Source organism: Schistocerca americana, chromosome 3 (assembly GCF_021461395.2).
Source record: "Schistocerca americana isolate TAMUIC-IGC-003095 chromosome 3, iqSchAmer2.1, whole genome shotgun sequence".
Lineage (NCBI taxonomy): Eukaryota > Metazoa > Arthropoda > Insecta > Orthoptera > Acrididae > Schistocerca > Schistocerca americana.
In genome coordinates this window covers 380,828,013-380,840,439 of record NC_060121.1, presented here as the reverse complement: position 1 = coordinate 380,840,439, position 12,427 = coordinate 380,828,013, and the positions used below count along the sequence as shown (strand labels likewise).

The following is a 12,427-nucleotide window of genomic DNA, read 5'->3' as shown; positions in this document are numbered from 1 at the left end:
CCACCGCGGGGGAACACTCGCTTGCACACACGCAACGGGCAGCAGCCGCGGCGGCGTCGTCGCCGGCCGGCGTGGCGCCTGCAGCTGTTTGCGGGGTACTCACAGCATGCGTGAGGGCGCGCGGTCGCAGCGGCGGCTGAGCGGAGCGTTCGCCGGGAAGTTGTGTTGCCGCTGTGGCGGCGGCGGCGACACTGCAGCCGCGACCCGGAGTCGAGCGCAGCCCCGCCCCCTCTCCTGCAGCCGCGGCCAATAGGCGGGCCGCGCGGCGCGACGCTGGCGCCATCTGCTGCAACCCTGACCTGACGCAACTGCACCTCGCGCCACAGCAGTCAGCTGACTCGCTGCGCACCGGCCAGTCTCCTACTTCCTCCAGAAAACCACCGTCTGCATGCATAGGATGTTTCACTTCGTAACTTTCCATTGAATAATCATATTTCTTCTTCTCCTGCTCCTCCTCCTCCTCCTTCTTCTTCTTCTGTGTTCAAGCGCGATGGTTTCCAGCCGTACTGGGCTCTACACACGCACCTAACGACCGACAAACTGGACGTGTGTAGGCATTTTGACCGACCGAACGACAAACTTCCTTTTTCGGGATGTTGGACAGGTAGGATCACCCGACAGCCGCTCCCCACACCACTTCACCCAACAAACTGTGCCGTGTTTAGCGCTGTCGTGCCAACCGCCGACAAAAGTTCGTCTTTTGTCATTGTGAGAGGGATACATAACAGGGTGCCAGGCGGACGAAACTGTAATGATACAGTATCTAGCGAAATCTAAATATTGATGTTTGTGGAACACGTCGTTCGAGGAGGGTAGCAATATAGATGCAAGAGATGAAGCATTTTTTTTTTCATTTTTTAAAATGAATCCATATTGCTATCGTGTGGCATATTTCCGATACTTACTGGAAATGAAATCTAAAACCCGAAATATCGACATTTAATGGCCGTTAATTCGACAAACAAACTTGCTTCATTTGTTTAAGTGTTGAAAGAAGTCCAGTGTACATCCAAGCCCTCTGCTATGAAAAGTAAAGTATCGGATTTTTTTTTAATTTTATTTTACAATCCCAACAGTTGCTAATGCTTCATTTCTTATGTATCTTTGTCATATTTACTAGATGATGTGCGCCAACACCATGTGTAGTCTTTCTTCTTCGAATCTGAATTGAGTTTCTTAAGCTTGCAGGTCATCACTTATGCTACGTAAATAAATTAATATCGTTTATGCAAACATCTTTTGTTTTATTTATTTTGTTTCACCATGACGTATTTTCTCAGTCAACCGTAAATAATGCTGCAGGTTCCAGTAATCATTTTAGTTAATAATTGTGGGGATACAACAGCTCTGCATGTGAAGTCCTCTTCTGCCACTAACTAGAAATCGTAATGTAGCTAACAGTCTCTCCTTGCAGCTTACAGCCTCTTTCATGACTGTATTGTTTATCGATTAGAATGGTTTCACGATGTTAGGGGGCGCCGAAATGCATGTTTCATCCATTCTTAGATAACTACGAAAATCATGGGCTCCCAGCTGCTTAAATAGCAGATCGTGGGTAAAATTTCTTTCCTTGCGTTAGCCAGTTCTTTGCCCACAGATTTCTCTCCGTCGGTCGGCTGATAAATTGGTGCTTGTATAGGGGCCTTATGCCATCCCTCTCTTCTGTCTGTAATCCTCCTCAGTTCCGGAAAGAAGGAAATGTAGCATGAAAGTATTTGTTTAGAGTGTGGCCCAATATGGGTGTGAAACTTGGACAATAGGAAGACAAGAGACAAGACGGCTAGAAGCCCTTGAGATTTGGTGGTACAGAATGATGATGATAAGCTGTAGAGACACAGTCAACAATGGAGAGGTGCTGAGAAGAGTACGAGAAACGAATCTCTCTGGAGGCACATCCAAACAACGAAACGGATGCATTGGCCACAGAGTCTGCGGAAAACCTGCTCACACCAACCTGTGCTTGCACGTCATCAGCCATCGTGGTGTGGCAGAGAAGCGCACGATGTTACAAACAATGGTTCTCGCATCGTGCAAGAACGATATCACATGCCGATAACCAACCGCATGAGCTGAGCCACATATGCAAGGTCTTCAGGAACAACGGCTACAGCGTTTGCCAAATAAATGAAGTGATCTCAAGCAAGAGTCACAATAAGAACTTCGAACTGGAGCATGAAAAGAATCTTGCTTTTTCGCCGCTCTGTGGCTCGCTGTCTGCCAAGATAAGTGGCCCGCTTAAAAGACCAAATTGATCTTCAGTCCTTCTACCAAAATCCGTCAGTCATCAGTAACACAAGCTAAACATGCTGCAGAACTCCGAACACCTGTGGTCTACAATATACCTTGCGAGCGTGGCCAGTCTTACGTCGGACATACAAACAGTAGGTGTTGTAGAACAACCCCGAAAGGAGCAGGAGACGTTTTATCACTTGCGTTCTCCCTTAGAAATCCGTTAAAGCTGAGCGTGCTCTAGAAAACGGTCACCGGATCAAATTTGACGAAACTTCTGTTGTGGCTCGCGCTAATGGATTCTGGGACCGTGTAGCTGAAGAATCCATCGAAATAAAAATCGTTTATAACAACCTCAACAAAGACGGCGGTCTGTGGCTCAGCGCTGTGTGAAATCCGGCGATCACGAGGTTGGAGCGGGCGGGTCGGACGCCGGGTGAACTAATGCCCACATATACCGTGAACACCAGTGACGTCACAGTCGGCAGCTAGTGTATACACGGTGATCAGAGACAGCCTGAAAAGTTTGCAATAATGTTGCAAGGCAGGCTGTGCTAGGTAATGACCGTTAAGAAAAAAAATTTGATACGTTGCTACGTTTCAGAGTTAATTAGCACTGAAGTTAGCTAATCGGGTCGTTGCGTGCGCACATTCAAACAGATTGTTAAAAAATAAACTTTACTATTCTGACACTATCACTTTCAGAAAGCTACCTATACCTACAATATACATAACTGAGAGAGTATAGTATCTATGAGGTCTGTAAATTTGTTTTACTTTCAAGTACGAAACGCTTAGGACCCGCGCGGACAGCTGAGCGCGGTAAAATGGTTCAAATGGCTCTGAGCACTATGGGACTTAACTTCTGAGGTCATCGGTTCCCTCGCCCGCATCTCGTGGTCGTGCGGTAGCGTTCTCGCTTCCCACGCCCGGGTTCCCGGGTTCGATTCCCGGCGGGGTCAGGGATTTTCTCTGCCTCGTGATGGCTGGGTGTTGTGTGCTGTCCTTAGGTTAGTTAGGTTTAAGTAGTTCTAAGTTCTAGGGGACTTATGACCACAGCAGTTGAGTCCCATAGTGCTCAGAGCCATATGAACCATATATGAACCATCGGTTCCCTAGAGCTTAGAACTACTTAAACCTAACTAACCTAAGGACATCACACACAAGGCAGGATTCGAACCTGCGACCGTAGCGGTCGCGCGGCTCCAGACTGTAGCGCCTAGAACCGCTCGGCCACTCTGGCCGGCAGCGCGCTAAAGCGCCCGCTTTCCGGACAGGGGGAAACGCACCAGTCCCCGGATCGAATCGTCGGGTGGATTAATGACGTGGGCCGATGTACCTGCTAGGCTTTAAGTGGTTTTTAGGCGGTTTCCCACATCCGACTACATGAATGCCGGGCTGGTACCCGTGCCCCGTCTCTGTCACATGTTTCACAAACAGAAAACGTTCTCCCACTTACACGGATGTTACGTGCCGCCACCCTCGGAAACACAGGAAGGAAGAAGACGGAGAGCCACTTAAGGTTTAGATATATGCGAGTTAATTGCATGGACACATTTTAATAGTTTCTGAGATCGGCATATAACAAGAGGAAAAAAACAGCGCAGAATGAAGATGCAGCGCACTTGGAAGCTTTTAGTAACCAGTGTAGTGCCAAAAGTAAAATTCAGAGGCGGTGGTGTTGAGGTGTGGTCGTGTTTTTCATGGAGGGGCTTGCACCCCTTGTTATTTTGGGTGGCACTAGCACAGCACAGGCCTACATTGATGTTTTAAGAATCTTCTTGCTTCCCACTGTTGAAGAGCAATTAGGGGATGACGATTGCATCTTTCAACACGATCGAACACCTGTTCAAAATTCACGGCTTGTGGAGGAGTGGTTTCATGACAATAACATCCCTGTAATGGACTGGCCAGCACAGAGTCCTGACTTGAATCCTATAGAACACCTTTGGGATGTTTTGGAACGCCGACTTCGTGCCAGGCCTCACCGACCGACATCGATACCACTCCTCAGTGCAGTACTCCGTGAAGAATGGGCTGCCATTCCCCAAAAAACCTTCCAGCACCTGATTGAACGTATGGCTGCGAGAGTGGAAGCTGTGGGCCAACACCATATTGAATTCCAGCATTACCGATGGAGGGCGTCACGAAGTTGTAAGTCATTTTCAGCCAGGTAATTAGTCGCAGTCACATTGCTACACATGGCCGATTCGTCATGTTCGAGTCATCAGATTGCTTGGAAATAAAAGTGCGACGTATATTTGTATATAATATACCGCTTCCTGGGACCTTCTTGACGAATCGCAGTAAACAGTCGCTAAGTCGCGCGATATGCCTATACGTCTCACTTGTATTGCCAAGCAATCAGATGACTCGCACATGACGAATCGGCCATGTGTGGCAATATGACTGCAACTAATTTTTCTTGTTATTATGATTGTGTAGTTTTATTTCGTTTCGCTGCACGCACGTGGAGTAAAAACTTTATGTTAAAGTTTATAGTTGTTCACGCAGTATGGACCACTCTGGAAAGTGAAACTGCAGGCAAAGTTGCCACTAATATTAAGAAGGAATAAAAATCTAAAAACGTTGGTACTCGTAGATTTGGCAGCGAGTACCATTTTGAAACTAGTGCTGTAGAAGTAGAAATTCAGTTAGTGATTTTGAGTCATTAGTGAAACAATTAGGCAAGTTATTAAAGTTTTTAAGTTTTAAGCAGAATGAGGCAATATTAATTCAACATTTTAATTTAAATTGTTTAGGGGGTATCCATACCACAGCCATACTTAAGTCCCTTGTCATGTCATATAATCTATCTCCCCATTATATCATTTACAAGAGTTGTGGAAACAACACTTATATAGGGTGTCTAAGAAATACAGCGACAGACTTCGAGGGGTGGTAGAGGGTATCCAGAGGAAGAAATCGAGGATAGGAACCCGTGTCCGGAAACATCATCCATCAACGCTAGAGAGCGTCAGAGTTAAAGGCACCGGTGCCTGCCACTAGGCCGCCCCCTCGGCAGCAAATGTGACTTCACACTGAATAAAACTTTTTTTTTTCTTTATTGATATTCGATTCCCCCCCAAAGAGGGCGGGCTGCCAGCAGCTTAGTATGCCGCTCTTCAGCCTACAGACTTTGTTTTAAAAAGATGAAGATAATACATATGAGGTGTACATAGTTCCGCGTAGTCAGCGCTTACACAACTTGCCCACTAGAGCGCGCCCCGCTAAGCACAACAACAACAGCTCGTCCGTCTCTTCACTACGAGATGGCGCTGTCTTAGAGATGGACCAAATTCTGCTTCCGCCGATCCGCATATTAATATGTACTGCAGCCAGTGAGATTGCTGCTAACGTAGAACCTTTTCTCCTCGCGGATCACACTCACGCAGTGATACCTGAACACGCAAGGTATTATAACAAGTGTACAGACATCCGATTAGTCAGTCTGCATGAGTCTGCATTAGTCTGTAGTCAAGTTTCAGTCTGCGCCTAATAAGATTACCATATTCCTGTACATAGCCATGAAGAGAAATGTATAGACTCTTTGTCAAGTATCAGTGATATGTGAGAATAAGATTAACGATCCAAGACCAAAGAAACTTCCGATTGTCAATTGTAAATAGCATCCATAATCAAGTTAAGTAAGTTTTATGATTGTTATTATTTTAATAAATGTGTGTGAAAATCAATAAAGTTCTGTTTAAAGTTGGTCACCGTCAATCTGCTACTCTAATCGTGCAAGTGGCATTTCTATCGTCTGACCTAACGGCAGAAGATAAACACGCCATGATAAGACCACGAGACATATTGCTGACACTCGCCTACTTTGCTAGAGCGACAAGTCACATAATCTGATGGTATGTGTACCGAAGGTTTTACAGTACGCACACCGCAACATAATAAAAAACAGGCGATAAAATCGAAGACTTAAAGGGTAACATGGCGAAAAAATAGTGGAACTTAAAACATAACAAAGGGATGATGATGTTAATAAAAATACATATGAAGCAGACAGGTAAAATAATAGACAGACAATTTATAAAAAAAACACGGCGACAGTCTGGTTTCTGTTCGCAAAAGACATAAAATTCACACCCAGCGACAGCATGGTTTCTGTTCGCAACACGGGAAAAGATGAAACTACACTGAACAATCACTGGAACACTGCGCTAAAATATGACACCACAGTCAAGAGCACGTGGGGGGGGGGGGGGGGGGGGGGGAAACTAGACAGATGAGGGGAAGATAAAAAAGGGGGGAAGGTGCGGAAAAGCGAAGGGGGGGGGAAGGAGCCAATGGAGGACGAGGACCCAGAGGAGGGGTGGGGGTGCTGGGCAGATGTGACAGGGAGTGGAGAAGGCAGAGCACGGGAAAATACAAAGGGACTCGGGGGGGGGGGGGGGGAGAAGGGAGGTAGGGAGAGGTTAGGAGGGGAGAAACACAGGATGGAAGGGGGGAAGAGGGAGCCCAGGGAAAGGATGGAGGAAAGGAGGGGCAGTGAGGATTGGAGTTGATAGGAGGAATAAATGGAGGGAGAGAGGGCATCATCTGGGAGGGGGAGTTGATGGAAGCCACCTTGGGAAAGGAGATGAAGGGTGTAGAGATGGAGGGTAGGGGGGTCACAACAGTAAGACGCGGCAGGGGGCGTGGATGGGAGAGGAGAGGAGCAACCAAGGGGTGTGGGGGATCAAGGTGGCGGGAGGTGTAGAGTATGCGGATATGTTTGAGGAATAGGAGCAGATGGGGGAAAGGAATGAGGTCATCGAGGATCCGCGTGGGGGACGGGAGGCATATACAGAAGGCGAGGCAGAGTGCATGACGCTCAAGGATCTGGAGGGATTTATAGAATTTGGGGTGGCTCGGGGGGTGGCAGATATCCAGGCAGGACTAGCATAACAGAGGATGGGACGGATTAAGGATTTGTAGGTGTGGAGGATGGTAGAGGGGTGCAACCCCCATGTCCGGCCAGAGAGGAGTTTGAGGAGCCGGAGACGGTTGTGGGCTTGGGATTGGATGGAGCGGAGATGAGGGATCCAGGTGAGGTGACGGTCAATGGTGAGGCCAAGGTAGGTGAGGGTGGGGGTCAGGTGGACAGGACGGGTGCAGACGGTAAGGGAGCCAACACTTTTGTATTTTCGAACTGTATTTATGTCCGTTTTCTAGGCAATGCTCCGCTATGGCCGACTTGTCAAGCTCCCTTAAAACAAAGGGAGCTAACGCACCTACATATTGGGACTCCGTTATAAAGGAAGCGGCCGAGATTCGTTTAAACAACAATTTCAACAGAGACCAGGGGTACACACTCAGCAGGGCATGGGGGTGGGCGTTGGTCATCGAAAGAAAGCAGAGACAGATGGGCGATGCGGGAGCGGCAGTTTCAAACGTGGCGCCTGCCCCTGGCGCCACCTGACGTCACCGGTGCTGCCACGGGCAATAGCTCCGTTAGCTGCCCGGGTCGACCTAAGCACGCGCGCCACATTGGGTCTATCTGATTGACTGCTGATGATGTCATCATGCCTATAAAGCGAGAAACCGTAGCAGCACCGCCACTCGGCGAACTCCTGACGACGATGGGGGAGATGGTCATCGGAAGCTCGAGGATTTTACTCCAATTGACGCGGCTTGAAAACCCAGAACGTTTTATTCAGTGTGAAGTCACATTTGCTGCCGAGGGGGCGGCTAGTGGCAGGCGGCGGCTCCTATAACTTAGACGCTCTGTAGCGTCGTTGGACGACGTTTCCATACGCAGGTTCCTATCCTCCTATCCCCTCTACAACCCCTCGAATTTGTCGCAATATTTCTGGGACACTCTTTACAGACACATCAAGATTGCAACATCATTGTGTGAAAACTTGTGGTTAACTTGCAAGACAAAGAAGTTACAAAGAAATTGAACACTTTAAAATGTATTTTCGAGGTACAGACTGCAAAGAATGTATCATACATGATGCTAGTGAAAAATGAAGTGTAAAGTATTCTGTAACATGGACAACAGTTTCCAAAATCAGCATTCCAAGAAAAGTTTAATAAACTTTTAATTCTGGTATTGCCGGCCGAGATGGCCGAGCGGTTCTATGCGCTACAGTCTGGAACCGCGCGACCGCTACGGTCGTAGGTTCGAATCCTGCCTCGGGAATGGATGTGTGTGATGTCCTTAGGTTAGTTAGGTTTATGTAGTTCTAAGTTCTAGGGGACTGATGACCTCAGAAGTTAAGTCACATAGTGCTCAGAGCCATTTTTGAATTCTGGTATTTTTGTATATGGCAGTACTTCACGACACTGGTTGAAATTGCTTTGTAAATCGCTCGTGTGTGGTGGGGTCAAAACGACCGACTGATTGCACATAATGTCGTCACCGATGCACCACTATAGTGTGTGTGTGGTGTGTGTGTGTGTGTGTATGTGTGTGTGTGTGTGTGTGTGTGTGTTGGCTCTTTAGTGTCGTGGAAGAGGAAGGGGAAGGAGTAGAGGAAACGAAACACAATTTCTTCCTCATTAAAATTAAATACTACTGAGAAAATGTGTTCCTTTCACCAAATATGCTAACGCTACCATTTCAAAGTAATCAACGTACTTATCTCAGAGAGTATAAGTCCTATGAGATAACTACTCGTATGTACTATTCTGCTGGCGGTAGGCAACGATGTATGTTCCCATATTTATATATCAAACGAAAAAAGAAAACATCACGAACGCAGTAAACAGAACGCCACTGAAGATTTTCAAAGACGGAGCCTTTCTCAGTTACAAGAAGAATGGCGGCGAACAGCGAAATGGTTTTGAAATTTTACAATAAATGGCACTGGGTGCACTTGCTGCCACTCAGGACCCACTACATGTTCTAGCTTTCTTCAAACAGATGCTGACTCGGTACGTCTGTTCATGTAGCGTAGCAGGATGCGAATTTGGTTTGTCAACACCACACATGAGCAGGGGGGGGGGGGGGGGGGAGACGGAGCAAGTGAACTCCCCTTCCTCTTGCATGGTACACCCTTGATCACATGATAAGTTGTATTTACTTGGTAGCTCTTTCTGTTGCTATGCGCCTGCCTGAAAAGTCGTACTGAATATGATACCGATCGGAGACCCTCCATTCATACCTGGATTCAGCGAAGATGCTTGTGGCACCGGACAATATTTTCAGAAAGCGAACCTTTTCTTACGAGGTCCATTCAAGTTATAACAGCTTCGACTTTTTCTCACAAGTTAATCACATGAAACTGTGAAACTTGTGTCACTTCTCGACGTAATCTCCCTGCAGCCGTGCATATCTTTCATAATGGCGCCATGACTCCATGTCAGTTGCGAACACCTCCTTAGGAGTCTGATTTACCACTGGAAAAATCGCTGATGCAATAGCGGAACGACTAGTGAATGAGCGATCACGGAGAGTGCCTTTCATCGTTGGAAACGGCTAAAAGTCGGTAGAAGCGAGTTGGGAGCATGAGAAATCACCTCAAAGCATCATTCAAAGATCCAGAATGGTATTTTCACTCTGCAGCGGAGTGTGCGCTCATATGAAACTTCCTGGCAGATTAAAACTGTGTACCGGACTGAGACTCGAACTCGATTCAAGTCTCGGTCCGGCACACAGTTTTAATCTGCCAGGAACTATCATTCAAAGATCTTTGACCGTAAAGCTGGAATGCTGGAAGATGTGTGCGAGATGGGTTCCGAGAGTGACCACAGCAGTCACCAATGACGATGCGTTCACTCTTCACGCGAATTACTTCGGCGCTATGCAGATGTAAAGGACAACTTTTTGTATTCTATTGTTATGGGTGACGAAACCCGGACGTTAATTCTAATCTGAGCCCAAACAGCAATAACATGAATTGTGGCATTCCCCTTTTACCCAGGCAGCGAAAAATCAGACATACATAGTCTGCCAGCAAAATCAATTCCTCTTTTATCCAGGCAGCGAAGAATGAGGCATATGCAATATGCCAGCAGAATCATCACACCTTTTTTGTGCTGGAAATAGATGTTATTGGACTAGTAAGGCTTTTGGGACAACAATATAGCTGATAGCTTTTATGTTTCTTTTTTTCATCGATTCTGTGTACAATCTGTTCATTTCTTATCAGTTTAGCTAATTTTCAATATCCTTCCATAGCGCCACAGCTCTAACTCTTCGATTATCTACTTCCCGGTTCTCTCAAAGTCCATGACTCTCTACCATACTATGTAGTGCTCCAAACGTACGTTCTCTGAAATTTCTTCCTCAATTTAAGGCCTTTGTTCGATACAAGTAGACTTATTTTGGCCAGGAATGTCCTCTTTGACTGTGTTACTCCATTTTTTATGTCCCACCTTGCTTCGTCTGTTACGTGCTATTTTTGCTACCAAGATATCAGAATTCCGTTATTTCAGCTACTTTGTAGTCACCATTTTTTATCGCTAACCTCACTTCTGTCACTCCTCAGCAGTTTCGTGTTTCTCCGGTTTACTCTCAATACATATTCTGTATTCATTAGATTGTTATTCCATTCGACATCCCCTGAAATTATTCTTCACTTTCATTGAGGAAAGCAATGTCATCAGCTAATCTTATCATTGATATCCTTTAAACTTGAATTTTAATCCCATTTTTGAACATTTCTTTCATCTCCATCGTTGCTCCTTCGATATGTGGATTGAAGAGTAGGGTCGAAACACTGCATCCCTATCTTACACCCCAACGTACATCTTAATTCGAGCACTTCGTTCTTGGTCGTCCATTCCTACTGTTTCCTCTCGGTTCTTGCACGTATTGTATAATGCCCGTCTTTCCCTACAGTTTACTCCTATTTTTCTCAGAATTTCGAACACCTTGCGCCACTTTACATAACTGAACGCTTTTTCTAGGTCGACAAATCCTATGAAGTCGTTTTTGTTTTTCTTAAGCCTTACTTCCGTTATCATATATTATTCCTTATACTCTCAGAACGTTGCTCTCCAATAGTAATCCGGATGGGACATCATCATCCGCCCACCAATAGTATGGAGTTTCCTCTTTGTAACTGTCATTTATTCCTTGGGCAAAAAGAATACTTAACACTATTATTTGTAATTCTGCCGAAGTTGCGATGAGTAAAAACCTCTTTATTTTTTCTCGCCGCAACTTCGACAGAATTGCAGATAATAGTGTTGATGAAGGTAAGTTATTGAACCACTTTTCGCGTATCATGGTGGAGGTTGATAGAAGGAACATTTGGCCAGAAGCCAGCTCAACAACAATGTCAGGTGAAGATTGCGGTTCAATGCTTTCTCAGTCTCGGCACTCAAGCTGTTACATGGGGAGGCAAAAGTTGTCCCATCTCCTACAACAACACATCGATCGATATGAAAATCATGTGAATAAAAAATTTTCTAATTTTGATATGACGAAAATAAATATTTTTATTTGTTTCTTAAGGGAAAAAAACAAGCGAACCTGTTATTAGGTTCACCCTGGTATTTCCCTCTCAAAACAGTCATCTGTTTAGTCAACGGAAGATAAATGATCATTTTCGTTTCCTCCTGTTTTAAATTAATATTGAATATCCTGTCGACATCCACATCATGAAGAACAAAAAACTAGCTTCGTTGTAACATAAAATGGGAAAAAGGTCTGCCTGGTCATCTATAAGGAATGTTTCTAGCATTCGTCAATACAAGATGGGTAAACAGCAACAAACCGAGTTGAGCGCGTTTAGACGGGAATTTATCCTTGGAGTGCGCTGTTGTCTGTACGGTAGTCTGAAAATGAACTGAGTCAGTGCCGTCGTCATACCAAGTGTGCTATGTTTATTTGCTTCCACGATTTACGGCTAAAGTGCCCCCTCAGTTAGCGCGCCACAGCTAACGAGGAAGAATCAGCGATCCGGAGCATACCGGTGGCACGCAATAGGGCAGAATACCGTCTCGCGGTGACCGTCACTCTACAATAGGAATTGTCAAACATTGCACATCTCGACGACAAGTTGGAATAGCGGCGTTAAATCGTAGTAATAAACGTTAAGTCGTAGTAATTCTAAAGTCAGTAGGCAAATTTCCATGTTCTGACGAAAATATTTCTTCGAAACATGAAAAACACAGTGTGAACTTGCACCGCAAATATTTCGGAAATGGAAAGTGCTATTGATGTGCGGTTTTCACAGAATGTATTGGTGGTCATGGGTTCGTATTGCTGGCCAGTAAATAGATGGTAATAATACTTAGAAATTGTATA

At 45.6% G+C, this 12,427-nt stretch overlaps 1 protein-coding gene across 1 annotated transcript in view; it reads right to left on the bottom strand.

Annotated features, from left to right (window-relative positions):
* The window catches only part of LOC124606658 (glycogen-binding subunit 76A), a 303,290-nt gene extending 303,099 nt beyond the window's left edge, over positions 1-191 (bottom strand). The window contains exon 1 of the mRNA XM_047138663.1: positions 104-191. Within this exon, the coding sequence (XP_046994619.1) occupies positions 104-108 (5 nt within the window). The 5' untranslated portion in view covers positions 109-191. The remainder of the gene's footprint in view (positions 1-103) is intronic.
* Positions 192-12,427: the final 12,236 nt, after the last annotated feature.